At 28.2% G+C, this 19,274-nt stretch overlaps 1 protein-coding gene across 1 annotated transcript in view; it reads right to left on the bottom strand.

Moving 5' to 3' along the window:
* Positions 1-1,933: 1,933 nt before the first annotated feature.
* Positions 1,934-19,274, bottom strand: part of LOC107440059 (uncharacterized) — a gene marked incomplete at its 5' end in the record, with an annotated part of 56,385 nt that continues 39,044 nt past the window's right edge. Inside the window, 10 exon segments of the mRNA XM_043047023.2 lie at positions 1,934-3,240; positions 6,328-6,496; positions 9,181-9,329; positions 9,635-9,745; positions 12,061-12,179; positions 12,790-12,904; positions 13,971-14,060; positions 16,062-16,160; positions 17,105-17,275; positions 18,856-19,053. Coding sequence (XP_042902957.2) covers positions 3,217-3,240; positions 6,328-6,496; positions 9,181-9,329; positions 9,635-9,745; positions 12,061-12,179; positions 12,790-12,904; positions 13,971-14,060; positions 16,062-16,160; positions 17,105-17,275; positions 18,856-19,053 — 1,245 coding nt within the window.

The raw sequence follows: 19,274 nt of genomic DNA, 5'->3' as shown, positions 1-19,274 counted from the left end.
ATACTAAAACTAAATTTCACGAATACTAAGTTGAAATTATTTTGTTGAAAATACTTTAAATACGTTAAATAGTGTGGGCAGACTTTCATTCAAGCTATGAAAATTGGATAGAAAATTCACTTTTTTTGAATAGAGAAAACTTTCTTTTAATTTTAAAACGCGTTTGTTCAACAGAAATTCAGCAAAAAAAAAAAAATTTTTTTTAATAATTATAATTTTTATTACTAAACATAAATACTGGTAGAAAAAATCTATTTAAAAGTTATCAAAACGTTTACATCATGTTTGAATATCTATGTAATTTTCATTCCCAAAATCAAAAGTTTGAACAAAATTACTAAAATATTCATTTGCAACTCCTAAAATGTTTTTATTTCTACTTTATTTCTGACAATGATTTTAAAAATATACATTAATAATGGTCAATCCGGAACACCCTGCATTTTACCATCATTTATTTATATTTGTTACTTTTAAATTTAAACAACCTCTTCCCTTCTAGATAATTAACAAAACCACTACCCCCTTGACTAAATGATACTCCCAATGAATACAAAGGCATTTAACCTAGTTATTCTATTATTAATTACGTTGTCCCAATTTTATACTCAATAAACAATTAAATTAATAAAAGCTGTTTATTCTTAAACACTAACATATTTTTCCACAAAGTATTTCTCTTAAATTGTACTTTTTAGTTAGTTTCTAAACAAAGTAATTCATGTGTAGACTACAGAAATTAAGAGAAAGGAAAAAATAAAAGAAAGAAGTAAAAATCACTCGTCCCACTTCATATTAAAATTAACCCCTTTCCTTCTAAGTGAGTTCAACATGTAAATGGGCAATCATTACTCATATGTTTCACATAAGAATTTATTTATAAAAAGTTCTGACAGATGGCAGCACCAGAAACGAATTGAAATCATGATTAAGTAGAAGCTTCTTCACAGAGCTAACTGTTGAAGATGTGAAGTAAAATGGAAAAATTCTAAATATGCTTTTAAACCTTTTTTTTTAATTTTCAAAAATAAACTGATGATGGATATTTACTCTATTTGGCATTATATTTCGTTACATGTAAAAAGGCAAGACCGTCACCCAATCAGAATTTGAAATATTAAGATATTTTAGATTATCAATTAATTTTTCTGAAACAGTTATACTAATACAATTTTGCAATCAGAAGTTTTTGAAAGGTAGTTAAATAGAATACATTTGTCTACTTTTAGAATTTTAATAAATATCTTCCTTTTTGTGAAAATAATGTTATAAAAATTTTTTAGTATCTTTTAAACCAAGTTTCATCAAAAAAAAATATACAAACTGACACATGTGAAGTCTTAAATTACTTACTCAAAAACCTCAAATCGCATAACTTCATAGCTTTAAAGATTCGAGAAAAAATCCATAGAAGTTCTAAAAGTTGCCTAATGCTTCTTCTCTTAATCTAATAAAGCGACACATTTATTTTCCATCTTTTAAAAAGTCTTGTATAGTCAAATATTACTATATCATCATAAGTTTACGTACAAAAAAATATTAAGAAAACGCAAAACAAAAATTTTAACTAGAATTCAAGATGGCGTAAGTAGAGGCCTCTTAAAACGTTATCAAGTAAATGTAATCATTTAAGAAATATGAATAGTTTATAATGTCCAAAATCTTATTATAATACTGTTTATTAAAAAATTTAGACATAAAATTAATGTCTTTTTAATACTGAAACTGCCCTTTTAAGTGAGTGGAGAAGAGGACAAAGTTCATATCATTTTGATATCTGGGAGCAAAGTTCTCAAAAGGGAACTGGAAGGGAACAAAGTTCACAAAGTGTGAACTTCGTTTGCCTTTGGAACTTTGAGAATTTACAGCTGTTGTAAACAAACATAACATCTTGTTTTAATATCTTTAAACTTTACATAAAATATCACAGCAGTTACTTTATAACATAGCAAACTTTATTCAAAATATTCTTTTACAAATCAATGTTCAAATGAAAAACATACCAGGGTTACATTGAGTTAAGGTAAATGTGATTAAAATTCATTAATAAATAAATAAAAATCTACAATCCTCTGAGACTAGAATACTCATAAAACTAGATTATTTGGCTTGGCAGACTACAAGTCATGAAACAAATATTTACAAAACATCTATGAAAAAATAGTTATTTTTCTATGAAAATATATATATTGCTTTACTATATTATAATACAATTTGATTAGTTGACTACATGGCATGCTTGAATCATAGCATATATGTTCTAAAACAGAAAGCTGGATTAGATGTTAATTTTTTTTTGAAATACGATGTTAAAAACAGGCTCAATGTTATCACAAAAATAGCACGTAGTTGCCAAAACATAATAAATAGTGCTTTGTTTAAGTAATATAAGCTCTTTATCTATCAACATTCAGTGTAAAATTCAGGAAGAAAATCTTTAAACCATTCATGCTTCTTGGTTATATGTTTTTTTAAAATTATTTTTAACGTAAAAAGTCACACAATATACATTTAAAACTTTGTTTAAAGTTGTGATTCCTTGGTGTTGAAATACAGTGGGATTTTGAAATCAAAACATTAAAATTAGCTTTTATATTTCACTGAAAAACTTGAAATTCATATACAGCAATTATTATGCACTAAAATTATTACTTGAAGTTAAATACAAAAATTTATTTGTTATATTATCTTGCTATTAATACATGATATAATAATGAATGTTATGCTGAAAATTGTTTCAAGTTATTTTATCTAACAAAAGATAAAAAATTAAAACTGAAGAAATAATTTCACAACTCTGCAATTTGCAGAATAAAATTTTACTTAAAACGTTACCTTTCTGGAAATGCAATGAACTTTGGAAGAATAAATTGCAAAATTGTTCAAAATTTAAAAGCTAGTTTTTAGATATTTCTGACAAAAAATCTCTCTATTAATGCTTTTATATCTAAATAGCATAATTTCTCTAAAACGGATTTCATATGAATTTTTGTAACAAATATAATTTGCGAATGATTTCAAGGTTTTCTTCTGAATTTTGTTCATTTACACAATAAGTCTTCAATAACATACGGAAACTTGATAATTCTGTGTTCTTAGAACTAACAAAAAGACGGCCCATAATATTCTGTCCACTTATTCATATATTGAAGACAAGTACACAGTAATTCTCATAATATATACATTCATTGAAGAATTAAAGATTGTAAAATTTCATCAGGTCAGTGTGGTGTTGACAACCTAAAAAATTTGAAACATAATTAGCATATCACTATAAGATTTGAAACTTGTAAAAATGGTTTATTACTGAAAACTATGGTTTATACATGAATTGTGGATTATTGACATTCAAGCTAAACTCATTAGTTGCTCAAATTCTTAGATTGTTATAAAATATTCGACATCAAATTTTTTTAAACGTAGATGGCATATATTAAAACTTATATATCCTACAAGTAAGTATATACATACATGCAATGTATGTCCTGTATGTGCGTGCATTGTGCGTACGTCATACACTGTATGTACATATCTACGTGCATTGTATGTACATGTGCACATAAATACATGGCATGTACATAGAATATACATGTATACAGGCACATGAAATATACGTATGACGTTCGTTGCACATACACATAAAGGTACAGTATCTCTGATCAATATATGTATGTACATACTATTTATGTGTGTACTTAATGAACTATTTTGGCCAAAAATTGAATTGGTATCATGCCCAGAAATATAGTTAAAATTTAAGCAAAGTAGCTAGTGTTCAGAAACAATTGTAACTTGTACTGTCACTATGCACATATCTACAGTTAAAAATTAAACACACTAGTCAGAAAGCTATTGGAATTGTGACTGACGATAAATTATTTCCATTTGGCGATTTCTTTTTACAATGGTTAGGAAATAATTGAAATTTCTGATGTCAACAGGTAAAGAGCTATGGTTGAAATTTTACAACTTTTTATAATCGCAAAATAGTCAAAACTTCCATGCAAGTTAATTTCTCTTTGGTGATAATATGTCGATTAATCCTGTTAATTACTGTCAAAAAAATAGCTGACGCTTAGATTTTTGTCCAGCAGAAAGATGCAGTTAAAATTTTAATTTAGGTTGCAGTTATAAATTAGATAAAAAATTGTCAAAATTTTAGATGGCGTTAAATTTTAATTCGCAATATGGCGATAAATTCTGTTTTTTAGCACTACGAAAACAATTGAAACTTATAATAGTTTTGACTAAAATTGTAAAGTTCTAGCTAATTTTAAATTGGTCATAATCTTAGTTTGACAATATCATCGTGTTAAATTCTGCGTGTAATGGTCAAAAACGATGAGAACATATATAGTTATCCAGAGCAGAGCTCTTGCAGTCTTGTTGTATTTTAAGAACTCTAGTCAGTGTTTTCATCATAGAAAAAAAATGGGTGAGAATTTCTCACCCTTTTTCAAAAACAGGGTGAGATTTCGAAAAGTTAAGTGAGATCTTTAGAAACACAAAAACTCTTGAAAAAAAAATTCTTTAATCATAAAACATTTTTAACGTCTTCAATTTTTTAAAGCATTATCCTAGAAGATTTCGCATTTACAAGGTATTTGTCCATCTTACATTAGTACATAAAAAATTTGAAGGTCTGACATGAAGAAACCTTGCCTATGGTAAACATGTGGTTGCAAAGAAATGAGTTCTGAAAGGGGTTCTGTGGTTGTGTTCTGTTGTTCGTAAAGGTTCTGAACAATACTGTTAAATAGGGAAGCTAGATAACGGGGCAGATGTTGAAAATAATGAAAGATCCAGGAAGAAAAGTGAAACGGATTTTATTCTAAATGGCGTAATTCGAAGCTTTTTCGAAAATGCGAGAAATTCGCGAATTTTGGAATTGATTTATAGAATGCGCGAATTTCTCGCTGTAATCATTTTTTAATGCGAGATTCTCGCGCTGTAGGGGAAACACTGTCTAGCTAGACTTAAAAATGTTCAGAATTTTGATTCACGATTAACTCAATCTTTCGCTTAAATGACGATAAATTTTATTTTTATCGCTTAGAAAGGCATTAACATAGTTTCGATGACATTTAGATGCTTTTGATTGTGTTCATTGATTTTGACTAATTAATTAATAGAATTTCTAAAGACATTTTTCATTCAATATGCCATCCATTTGTCAAGAAAAAAGAAAGAAAACCTGCATGCAAAGCAAACTACAAAAATAATAGACATCCTATTAAATTTTTAGGTAAAGCAGATAAAAATTTGAAGAAGTTATCGGTCCCGTAATTAGAAAATTAAACTGGGGATATTTAAAAAAGAAAGAAAAAAATTCTGGAATTCCTTGTTCTAGAATTTAACTCCTCTTCAAAGCAGCACTCGGAAACAGTGTCTCCTTTAGTCTCCTGCTAGCTGTTTATTAAATACGAATGCTATGGTTTATGCAGAAATGTTGGTCTTGCTGCAGATTATTTCTGTTGCACATGGCTGCTTTATCATTTCATTAGCAGTGCATTCAATTAAAATGGTAAATTTAGTATTTTCCTTGAATAATCCATGATCTGTTAATTGCTAGTATATTCTGGGTCTACAATGTGATTGCTGAGATTGGAATCTAACTTGCTTCAATATTTATATTGTTTTTACCTCTTTTACCTGACTGTATACCCAAGTCAAAATTCTTGAAGGTCCCATAAAAAAATTTGATGGTTAATGTTGGTTTCGGTGCGATTCACGATAGCCCAACATCATCAAATATTTGTTCATGGTTTTTGATATGCCAGCAAACTTCCATCATTTCATGATGAAAAATGCTACTTTAATACTATGATGGTTAACCATCGAGTGAAGTTTGACTCTCATGAACCAACAATCCATGGATGATCCGAGATAGTTCATGATGATTCCAACTAAACATTTCCATGATGGAGTTCTTGTTGGTTCTCGGGAATATACCATCAAAACAATTTTGATTTTTAATTCGTTGGACCATCATAAATCAGTCTGAATACCTACATTGGAATGATTGTTCATAATCATTTCAACTTTTAAGTTCTAAGATACTATGATGGAAATTCGTGATGGTACAACATGAACAACCTATCAAAACAAGTTGATATTTTTATGTTAAACCATCATAAATCAGTCCAAACATTGAGGTGATGGTTATTAATGTTAGTTACTATCAAAAAATATAATGGTTCGTGATGGAATTATTAATAGTTGCCATCAAGATTATGTTGGTCCATCGATGGAAAACCATCAAAAATTTGGACTTGGGTAACAAATAACAAATAAATCAAATAATATACTAATGAATGAAAATTGTACTTGAGTTATTCTTTTGTAGTATTCTTCACTTGTTTCCCCTTTTACTTTCTCAGGAACAAAAACACGACTTTTTCGAAGCATGAATTCCAAATCTTGTGTGGTCATTATGGACAATGAATTGAGCTTCTTTTTCCTCAGTAGTTCAGCCAAGTACTCATAATAATGTGTTCTAAAAAAATAAAAACATTTATTTGACACTTTAATAGAAATAAGGAAATTTGGCTAGTAATGAAATAAAGCAAATTTTTAAATTGAAACTTTTATTACGTAATGAAGAAATACAACAGAATGCAACATACATTAAATAATAATTTGTTCTGATCATTATTGAGAAGAAAATGGGTCTATTAATTTAGGTCTTTTGAATTACATTATCTTTCCTTCCCAAGCTGCCCCAGGTGCTGCAGCATGCAGGCTTCTCCCCAACATATCCTGGACTGGACAAGAGGGTATTCTAGAAAACCCACTTTTGGTGTCCGACTTCCTCCGGGTCATGAATTTCATGGACATTGTTTAGCCCTGCTAATTTTGGGGATTAGGAAGAAGAAGAACATTATCTTTCAAACTAAAGTGAAAACTAAATACTTTTGCTTGATTTTCAGTAATTAAGCATACAAAGAGACATTAAATATTTGGATCTAATGATTAATTAATATTTCACCTACTAACAAAGAAATGCCATCAAGTGTTAAGGTCTGATATTAAATAAAATTTTCTTTATAGTTTTTGAAGAACTCAATTTGAATATGTTATTTATTTTATAGTCACTTTAAGTTTAGTGAGGATACAAACACTCAGAAACTCTTTGACTTTTCCAGACTAATTTTTGTAATAGGTGGTCCAAATTTTAATAAATTTTCATTTACGCTTTATTCTTATGTTTTCTTTTAGAGTTGAAAATACACATTTTCTTCTTATTATGAAGTTAATTACATTGCAATCATGCAAATTAGATAAGTGTGGGATTATTAAAGGTGAAACAGCAGAAAAAAATGTTAATCTCAACTTGAGACTTTTTTCAATTGAACTAAATGTTATGCGAGCTTATATACAATTGTCAAACTTTCTGTAAGGTAGTATTCAAGAATCTGAATAGTTAACAACATAAACATTAAAGAAAAATTAGAGGAAATTATAATGAATCTTTCAACAAAAACAACTTTTAAGCAACTTGCCACCGACGGAATTTGAACTTTCATCCTTTGGCTTCGTAGTTCAATGCTTCGTAACAACCTGCTCTACAGAAGAAAGAAGTAGTAAGTTTTGTTAAATTATAAATAATTTCTTGTTAAAAGTTGAACTTTTGTGTACCTTAATTCATTTTCCCTAACTTTTAGGGTATTTTGATTAAATCCCATGACATTTTCCCTATTCTACCTAATTTCTATGTTCTGAAGCCAACCTGCAATTCCAAAGAGACTCTCACAAACCTCTTTAGCTGGCATACGAAAACGAAAGTATTACTTACACAGTGTGATTCAGCACGCACAATATGACACTGGGTATATCTTACATTCAAGAGCTGTAGAGTTCAAACCCTGAAGAAGGCACCATAAAAAAACTGGCGTATCTCTCATTCTAGATTTGTCAGATTAGACCCTGCATCGGCCAGAATTTCATTTCTTATTTTCTAAACTTTTTGCTCAGTTTTTCCATTATTTTCTCATTTGATTTAGGAAACTGGAAATGCATAGTAAGGATGCGTAATTGATGAAAATTTCTCATATGATTTCGTAGCAATGAGTACTAAAAATTGGGATTATCCTAGAAGGAACTACAAGTCTAATACAACTTCTAGATGTGTATTTTTTGCAACAAATAAATTTAACATGTTGAATCTATGTAGCCACTTTTTCAATTGTTCTACTGAACATCACAATGAGTGCAATCTTTTCCTTCCTGCTAAATTTAAAGTTTGGTATGAATAAATTAGGAACTATTCAAGTTTCTTCAAAATAAATAACATTGTTGAATTTAGCACCTTAAAAATCTCTCTAAAAAGTTTTGATAGCAGAATTTAATGCAACATTTGGTGTCATTGGTTAAAAGCAAGCTTTAAATATGCTCATCAACTAGAGTTATTTATGAATTAAGTTATGAAATCTGAAAATAATTTTTTTTTCTCGAAGAAAAAATACACTTCAACTTTTAGCAATAATTTGGAAAATATTACGATGGCTAAATAAGACAGTTTCAAGATTTGTCATTTAAAGCTATTTTTACTTTTTGATATATTTGATCACTGGAACTTGCTTATTTAAAAGATCACACACACACACACACAAAAAACTATTCTTAAAATTTCTCCATAATTTTATTTATAATAAAAAAAATTTAACTGTAAGGCATAAAAATATGTTATATCTCCTCGAACAATGTAATTTTTAATAGAAAAATCAAATATTTGAGTAAAATCAGTTGAATAGTCTGAAGAAATAAGAAATAGAACTTTTTCAACATCATGTCTCTTCAGAACTATCCAACCAATTTTGTGATACTTTTTCATGGTACCAGCTTTTTTAACTTACCACTGACTATTTTAAATTTCTGCTGCACTCTGTATGAACCAGAACCAGGTTTATTTGATGATCCTCAGGTAATGTAATTAAAAGACCCTTTTTCAAACGGTTCAAGAGAATTTATGTTTTAAAAAGGATTATGTTTATGAGCTCTTACCTATTGAAATTCTAAAAACTTGTTAACTAAGTGGAAAAAAACTAGTAATAAACAGTTATAAAGAAATTAAGTTAGGAAAGTGTAGCTTATCACCATAATGAAACAAACTTTTCATATATTAAACATATTTATAATATTCTATAAAACTTAATGTTGTATTTGAAGAAATGTCCTTACTTGCAGAGACCAGCACAATATGGAACAATATCACGACCACATCTGTCTTCAGATAGGGCTCCATGGATATGCTTTTGCTCGCGCACTTGGCATCGACTTTTCACTATTTGATCTTTTGGTGGAATGGTTAAGTATTCAACAGATTCTTCCTGAAATTAAACACTTGATTAGCATAATTAAATTTAACTTTTTAAATAAAATAATTTACTTAGCAAACAGTATTTAATCTGATATTATGACATCAGTAAATTAGAGTTCTGATATCAGAATTTCCTTAATAAACTGTATATTTTTTATCACCTATCTTATTCTCAAACATCAAAAAATTCGCTGCCTTCAATTTTAAAGAAATATTATCAGTAGTCTGTTTAACAAATATTGCATCAATTCGCTGCTTTAAACAATTATAAAGAAATATTATTAGTAGTCTGTTAAACAAATATTTCATCCTTACTTCTAAAAGCATCTGTATATCAGAGATTTCTTTGTCTCTAATGAAGAAAAGACAGTTATATGGATGGTGGACGTGTGTCCCCCTTGAATCACAGCTCTTATTCTGACAATCCTGAAATGATTGATATCCCTTTTAAATAATTCAAATACTTTTTTACATTCTTAATATTATACGTCACTTTTAAAACTAAAAAACTTTTTAAAAAAACATATACAGAGTAAAAAGAAAACTTTAATGTTACTAAATAATATACAAAGCCCAGAAGGGAAATTATCTTACCCTCCCCCAGTCGCAAGTCAGAGAATATTTAGATAGTGCTCTCAAAAAAGTATAGACAGTCTATAGACTGTCATAAAGGCTATAATAGACTTTTTGTTAGTCAGTAGTAAAAGTTCAAGACCTCAGACATAATAGAACCTGAAGGCCCACTACAAACAATGTGTAAAAAGAAAAATAAATGAAGGTACAACCTGGATAATTTTTTGATCTAGAATTAGTATCTTCACGTACTAAGACTAAATCTTAATGGGTCAAAGTGATGACCTCAATTTGTTTAACGCAGACAATATTTAAAATTACGAAACAAGAAACAAAAATATACTTTCTCTGAAGAAATTAATTTAGGAAATATGGTCCCAATAATTTTATCAGAAAAGAGGTCCAAAGTTTGGATCCCATAATGTTAATCTTACTTTTCGCTGATTTCACCATATTCCGAAAATTTTTGGAGAAAATCAAAAGCATTTTTGCACAGAATTATATAATTTGTTTATCCAATGATAATTCAATGCTTGGTATTATACTTTTTACTATTATTTACGACACACTAGAGCTGCACAATGGGCTATTGGCGATAATCTAGGAAACATCCCTGAGGATGATCTGGAGACAACATGCATACCTCACATCCCCTTGTACAGGGAGAACACATTCACACAATGTCCATCTTGTCGCAGATCATAATTTTGACCTGAACCCCCAGAGGTATTGATTTGTAATGTGAACTTGTAGGACTTTGTGATCCCGATAGATTTAGTGTGCACCAGTCAGCATTTTGTACATGGGGAGTCCTTGGATTAATGTGCCTAACACCCTACCAGCCAGGCTTTCCTAGCTGCGGCAATTCAATGCAAAAATTATTAATAATAGTAATTTATTATTATTAGTTCTTTTATTTTCTTTAATATTCAAGAAAACTTTTTAATTGCATGGTATGCAAAATTTTACATCATTTTAAGGAGTGTAATTTTAAGGAGTGTAAGGAGTGAGGAAATAGAAAATCTGAATCAAAATAGGTAAAGCAGTCCTTGAAAAATTCCACTTTTTAAAAGTCATTTATTTAAAATTCAATTTTAAGGAATTGTTCAAATTTTGTATTTTGTCACGCAAAATTACATTCTCTAAAATTATGCAAACGTTTATATTGCTTACAATTCGAATTCTTTTGACTATTATTAAATGAAATAATAAAAAATTATAAATAATTAAAATTATTTACTGCATGGCATGATAAATCAATTTTATAATTGTGAGCAAAAATTTTTCGATTTGCTTAAGAAATTCTCCAAATATGGTGAAATACGAAATACGCAAAAAGTTAAATTAACATTAAAGGGTCCAAACTTAAGACTACTCCCCTGACCAACTTATTAGAATTGTATTTCCTAGATTATTGCTACAACCCTCTGAAATTTTGAGGTCCCTCCCCTAAACCAATAGGATCGAGTCCTATTAGATCCAATTACAAGATCAAAAATTTTCGCAGGGTGCTCCTTTTTTTTTTTGCTTACTGTACATTATTTTTGATTGTAATATAATTTTTGTGATGACATTTTTACTGTTAAATTTTAATATGAATTTTAACAGCTATGTATTTGATAATCACAAACATCAAACTTAAGAAAAGTTCACTACATCAAAATAATAATTGGAAATGTTAAAATGTGATGAAGGCATACATATAGAAAAAGAATATAAATTAGACTAAAATTGTTAATACTATAATTGTCTGCAAATATCAAACATAACATTATATGACCCAGTTTACAATGACTCCAATATTGTAAACATTACACTGGCATCTTAAACATTACACTGATAATAGCTTTTTGCTAAATATGTGCATAAAATTTTTATTTGATAAACAATAAAAAACATTCATTAAAAAAATTTAAAAAAACAGATCATCATGTTTTCAGTGATTTCATAGAAATAAGTATTAATGTCTTAATAAATTAAATGTCTTCTCATACAAAAAAGATAATGTGATAAGCTGATGAATAATGTGTAAGTAAATAAATTTCTTTTAGAAAATGTTCCTTAAGAGTAATATTTCTCAGACTGTCAATAGATGTATATTTATTAATAGTATTAATTCTTAAATTGCAACATAAATAAAAATGCAAAAAAAAAAAAATTTAACTTACTTTTCCTCTCTTTACATCCCTTGAACAAAACCCACAAAATTCATGACTGCAGTGAGAGCATTTATACATTAAACATCCAGCGCACGCTTGATTATATATGAGGCCACATGAAGGACATGCTAAAAAGAATATTCGTGTTACTTAGACATCAAATTGGGCAAGGAATTCCTAATAAACTATGATCATATTTTAAACTAACTTGTAAAATTTTAATTAAATCATTACATCTATTTAAAGAAATTGCTGATAAATTTAAAGCTCTATAACAGAAAAATATGACGGTAAAGATTTTTAGGACTTTTTTAAATTTCCAAAACTACTAAGTTACAAAGTTTAGGGATTTATTCATTTGTAGTTTTTACCAAAGTATATTTGTGAAAAGTATTTATGTTGCATTTAAAATTAAAGTTATAATGCTTTGTGAACTGAATTTTTATGAAACTTTTTGTTTCATGCAACTTTGAGAACTGGAATTATGGCATTTTAAGTAGTCTGTATTTTTAGAGTTCGATTTTTAAATTTTTTTCATTAGCAATATCACTGCACATTAAATACTTAATACATGAAAATTTGTTTGCAGGATGTAGTATAGTGCTTGATATTTCAAAGCTTAAAACAAAGGAAATTTAACAATTACATTTGATATTTTTTCCGTCAGCAATTTCATCACTAAAATTAATTCCTTCATGCAAAGTAGATTTTAAAAGATAAAGGAAACTATAAACTAACTTATCCCTCTATCTGTAAGATATTTAACTAAGCCAGCAGGAGGTGGTTCAGGTGTATGCATGTCTTTCCATTGCTGGAAACGCTCACAATGAACACCTTCATGCTCCAATTCCCACTAGAAAACAAGACTTCAGTAAAATGGTGAACACATTTGTTTTCAGTTTTACTTGTTGCAAAATGATTACATTAAATAAAGCCTTATCATTAATTTTACCACTGTTATAAAATAAATTAACTTTTATAACATTTTAACAGATCTACAACTGGTAATTACCACTCCTAATTAATAATAAATAAAATAATACTTTATTATCAGTTTCTTTTTTGTAAGAGCTCCTGTTAAACTATGATTCTTTATTTCCAGTTGATATTTCATGATAACAGACAATATTTATTACTGCATATGATTGTAATATTAAATTAAGTGTAAACTTTAAGTAATAAACTTTCTTTTTACACGAAATGCTAATATAAAGTATATTAACAGAGTGAATGTACTTTTACTATTGATATCAAAATTTTCATAAAAAAATAAGCTGAAATTCATATAAAAAGTTAAAGTATATTTTGCATTAACATACTTAAGATTGGAATGCACCATAACAAATTTTAAATGGTTCATTTTCAAAATGATTAATAACTTAAAACTTGATAACTTTAGTTTAAGTTTGATAATTTTACAGATAATAATTTTACAGATTATTTTACAGATAAGTTTGATAATTTTACAATAATGTAACATAGATGTTGTTTTAATAAACAATATTTATGTTAGTAAGGCCATTTCTGCTGCATGTACAATTAAATTATTTAAGTTGCAGCATTTACATCATTGACTTAACACATTTAGTTATCTAGAATTCCAATTATTAATAAATTTTTTAACATTTAAAACAAAGAAAATAATATAAAATAGTTGTATATGCTTATTTACTATATGAATCATAACTTTAATTTTTTGAGGGGGTGGTTGAGCACACTGAAAAGAATTTAGAAATGTTAAGCCGATTAAGGTAAAGTCCATATTATGCTATATTTTCCCAAGAACAATGTTTCCATCATTAATATACATAATTAAAAATAAATAATGGAATAAATATTGGACACATTTGATTTTATAAATTATTTAAATAATTCTATAATCAAAACTATGTATTAAGAATAAAAGGAAATATTATTACAGTTTGATGACATGATGCACAGGTGATAGCTGAACAGTCAGGACAATACAACTTTTTCAAGCGAGGGCTTGCAATAAAACCAGACGAACACTAATGAAGCAAAAGAAAATAAGACACTATTGAAACTTTCTTTATAGTTATTAATATACAAATAAACTTTTTTATAAATGAATAGCATTTAAAAGAACATTATATGATTGAAGGAACATTATAAGAACATTATTACATACATTGATCTAATATCTTATAGCTATGTCAACATTTATTTTTAATTTCATCAATTATTATTAATGAAATTTAAAATATTCACTCACAAAACGATTTTTAATCACCAGTACTAAGAAAAATTCAGAAAAAAAGAAACTTTTTTTTCTCCACATATCTTACAAACAGTGAAAGTCAGAAGGAACAAAACTTAATATACCGTTTCTGTGAAAGATTTTGAGATTAATTGATTTAAAAATCCCAAACTTGAATAAGTTATAATAGCTACATTTCAATATCTATTTCTCTCAATCAGAAAAAAAAAGATTTTTAATTATAAGAATATACACAAATGTACTGTAAAATAAAGCATTCCTCCAACAACTTGACTAATGTACTGTTCCACATTAAAAACTTAAAATAGGTATCTCCCCAAGAGTTGGCTTGGACAAAGTGAAAGTAAAGCGAACGGGTTGAGTTTATTCCATCAATTTAGGGAAAGAAGACAGGAAAGTCAAAGCGAAATGGAGAATCAGGGGGAAATGTATATAGATAACTTATTTGAGAAAGGAAATGAATAAAAAATATAACTTATTTAAAGAGATTTCTATCACAATGAACCAAAAAAGAGGAATAGTATGCCAGTAAGAAATTCTTACCAAAAACAAGTTCACTTATACTTCACAAGTTTAATTTTTTTTCAACCTATGAAAAAGAAAATTCTTCTGCAAAACTTTCGTGCCAGTTTGTTGTGGTAGAATTATAATACAGTCAAGCATCAATTAATTTGAACTACTTTAATATGGAATAAGATTTTAATGCAACAAAAAGAAGTGACTTATAAACCAAAAGCATGAAATGCTGTAAAAGTAATCAGACTAGTTTTTAATAAACATGCTCTATTATATAACTATTTTATAGGCATTCAAATGTTAGTTATAGAGTAGAATTTGAATACAGTAGGGAACCGATTATCCGGAACAATCGGGACCATCGCTATTCCGGATAACTGATTTTTCCGGTTTTTTGAATCGCTACAAAAAGCCGTTTTTTTTATGTTAAACCCAACTAAAAAAAAATTTTTTTTTTTGGAAATAATCTTAAAAAGAAGAAAAAACGATGGAGTAATACACTAATGATTATTTCCAAAATGAAGGTAAAGTAAACATCTTTAAAAAAAGAACGAAAAATCCTAAAATCTTATGAGGAAAAAAAAATATTTTTTTTAAAATGGCGGGAAAATTTATCGAATTTCGTTCCGGTTTTTTGGTTTTCCGGTTTTCTGATTTCCGGATAACGGGTTCTGTACTGTATTTTATAACAATTTATTGATTTAGAAATACAAGTCAAAGATAAGTCCAGAAATCTTTTGATAAGAGTACACAGAAATAAAAATGAAGTAATTAAACAAATTAGTTGGAAGATATAAATTGATTTCTTTTTTATTTCATTCATAGATTTAATTTATTATTAAAGAATGTTTAAAAAAAATTATTCGCATAAAAGTCAATGAATTAAAAAATGACTATTTTGCCAAAATTGGGATACTATTGATTCATGTAAATTTTCTTCAATTTTAGCTTTACAAAAGTCAATACAAAGTATAAGAAAGATATTTGTGAAAAACCACTACTATTTAAATAGTAGGAATAAAACAAACAAACATAGGCAAGTAACAAAACAAACATTAAAATTCTCTGCAATTACTGAGATTTTATAGCATTAGAAAATAACAATCTGTCATTAATCAGTATCTATACCTAATATTTTAGAAAATGCTGATACAACCATATATGATAAGAAAAACTAATAAAACTAAAATAAGCACTTAATTTTTAAAAAAATTGTAAGAGCCTAAAATGATTTAAATTACACAAATTAACTTACTTGAGAACACCAATGAAAATTAGGATCTTTGGTCAGAACTTCATCCCTCAGTTTCCGTTGAAATAGATCATAAATGCCACTTTCCAACACATTCCTAAGCTATATATAAAATACATGATTTATATAAACCTAGTACATAGTTTTACATTAACAAGCATAGGCTACAGACAGAAAAAAAAATCTATTTCAACAGTTATGCAAGGAAGAAGAGCTACTTTGCTAGAAGGAGCTAAGGATAATATTTTAAATGCAAATAGCAAAAATAAGAAAATGTGTTACCTCTATAATTTTTATACATGCAATAATTTTTATAGACTTTCTAACAAAGGATTAACTATATTAAATATTTACTATGTAAATATTTTTTTTTTCAAATAAGAAAAATATCAGACATACATAGTGTTTTGTTTACTGAATATGGCAGGTGGATTAAATATTAAGGCTGAATATTTAATGATGAAGTAATACAAATACTATAAAAAAATGTAAATTTCCTGAAAGATAAAAAGCTTAGATAAAGTTTTTTAGATATTTTTCTTATTAGATATAATTGATTAAAATTTTGTAATCTGTGGTTTAAATATTTCTTACTAATTCAAGTTTTATACAATTTTAATGATTTCACATTTCTTTATGTTTTATGATTAAATATTAGAAATTTATTAAAACCATGTGTAACATAAGTAAATATTATAAGCTACTACAACAAATGTGTAAATTAAAGCGGCAATTGAGTTGTTTAGTAGCTAGGTATAGTTAACTGTTGCAAATATATGAGTTAAAATCAAGCAAATGAAATGAGATTAAGATCTTTGCTGTTTGTCTTTTTATATGGATAAAATCCTAAGTATTTCTTTGACATTATTATACATTATTGCCACTGTAGCACAGTGTTAATTTCTTATTTTTATTGCTTAGTATTATAATTATAAATTCGTTTCCATTCTTCTATATATGTATTTATGAATGTGTATAATTTAAAAGACAGATAGGACAGCTGAAACAGAAAATATTTTTGTGAATTATAATTAAAAAAAACTTACCATCATATCAAGATGATTAAAATATTCCTGTATATTTTGATCTGTTATATCTGGTAAATGACAAATAGGACACAGAAGACTGAATATGCTCCGATCATGAATTAAAGCTGAAAAATGGGCTTTCAAACAATCTTTGCAAGCTCGATGTGTACAATGAATCATGGATACCATCTAAAATAGATATGTAAATGGAAAATATTACAAATCAACAATGTGTTTTTTCAAAATGGCAACCATTATGAATTTTGTTACAAATAAACATAATTTCTTCCAAAAACAGTAAAGTCAACACATAGATCTATTTACGGTTCTAATTTTTTTTTTTTTTTTTTTTTTTTAACAAAATTGGTATTTACTTTGCCACTCTATTTTGGAACATGTTAATTTTTACTTAGTAGTTTAATTAAAGTTAATTACCTTTGTAAGAACGTAAAATTAGTGTGTTATCACAGATCATATTAAATAAAACTTTTAACTGATAAATATTTTTAAAATATTTAATAAAGGCTGATGAAAATGGTTTTTGGGTGGAAATGTAAATTTTTTCGACAATATCTGCAGTTTCTAATTCGTTACATGCCAAGTGTGCTTCGGAAGGATCTCTCTGCACTCCTGTCTAGAGGAAAAATTAAATAAAAATAAATTAAACTGGAACCACAATTTAAATGGTCACTACTTGTATTGTTGTTCAGCTAACTCTGGTTTTGACAGTTTTCTCTTCATGATGTCTAAATGCAAGTCAGTTTCCCTAAAAAATGTTCCCCATGATCATAAAATGAAGGTGAGTTTGCTTTTATTCCAAATTCAGGAGACTCGTGCGTCTCTGAATTGATAGTGTTTCTAATCCCCCTTGGCTTAGACAAACTAAACCAAGTACCGGAGACCATGCTACACAATTAAATAAGAAACTACATCCCCCTCATTCAACAGCTACCAAAAAAAAACATCAGTAGAATCTAAGATCAATCAGTAGAACTAAGAAGGAGAAGCGTAAGTCTTCTCGTTTCCATTAAAAATCAGACTCTCAGTGTTACCAGGTCTTGGACAGGAGCACTACAATAAACAGTCCACGGGACTCCACAGCACACTAGGCACGTTCAGGCTGGGTCCTTCAAGTGTTGTTTATATAAGCCAACAACTGAGAGTGGACCTCAGAAGTTCTCAGTTCGGTGAAAGGGCAGTTGGAGGTTTGCAACCTTCCCCAGTAAGCAGGTCAGCAACTTTGCGTCTGTAAACCCCAACATGTGAGGGAACCCATGGTAAGCATTCAGTACCAATTTATCCAGGATATTAGGCAAATTTCTCGAGTACTGTATGGAACATTTGCTATCTGTCAGGATCAACATCATCCGTGTCAGCTTCCAAAGCAAGATTTAATGCCTGTCTAATAGCAACAAGCTAAGAACGAAAAACTGAACCGTGATAAGGGTTTTTAAAATAATATCTATGTTCTCCTGTACTTGTTTCATAAGCACACAATTAATTCCTGAGTGAGATCTGCTGCCATCAGTGTAAAGAACGAGAGTCCGGAGGGAATACTATTTACGACCTCAAGGGAAAGCACCAGCTTTCCCTTGAATTGATTATCAGAATCGATAGTAAAAAAATATTGGCCTCAAAACTATTGACTCACATCACAATATGAATATGAAGTTAATTAAAGGTTCACTTTAGTTTTTTAGACAGCACCATGGCTCAATTTTTCTAAATTATATTAAGAGATGTTATAAAAGGAAATTAATTCCACTCACCATATTTATTGGAAATCGACAATTACACAGCTCACATAGCTGAGTTAAAAATTTTACTGCATGATAAACACTACTACACTGTTTTGAAGCTAGCAAGGCATCTTCTTCTTCAAACTGCATCTCAATGAGTTTTGCAGCAATGAAAGCGATCTCTTTATTTGTACATTTACCTTCACTCTGAAGTTTGGCAACACGCTCCTGAAAAAATAAAAACATTAGTTAATTAAAATTAAATTGAAATTAATCCTCCATTAAATCTGACATTATCAGTCATTTCTAAAATATTTATAAAATTCAAAAGAAAAGTATCAGTTTGCTGAATTAAGTAATCCATTAAGATTTCATATTGCTTAAAAAAATAAAACAAATCCTTTGAATTATTACAGAATCATAATTCATAATTAAATTTTTTAGCAATA

The sequence above is a fragment of the Parasteatoda tepidariorum genome, chromosome 6 (genome assembly GCF_043381705.1).
Source record: "Parasteatoda tepidariorum isolate YZ-2023 chromosome 6, CAS_Ptep_4.0, whole genome shotgun sequence".
Lineage (NCBI taxonomy): Eukaryota > Metazoa > Arthropoda > Arachnida > Araneae > Theridiidae > Parasteatoda > Parasteatoda tepidariorum.
Note: the sequence above shows the minus strand (reverse complement) of the source record. Positions and strands in the feature narration are given on the sequence as shown.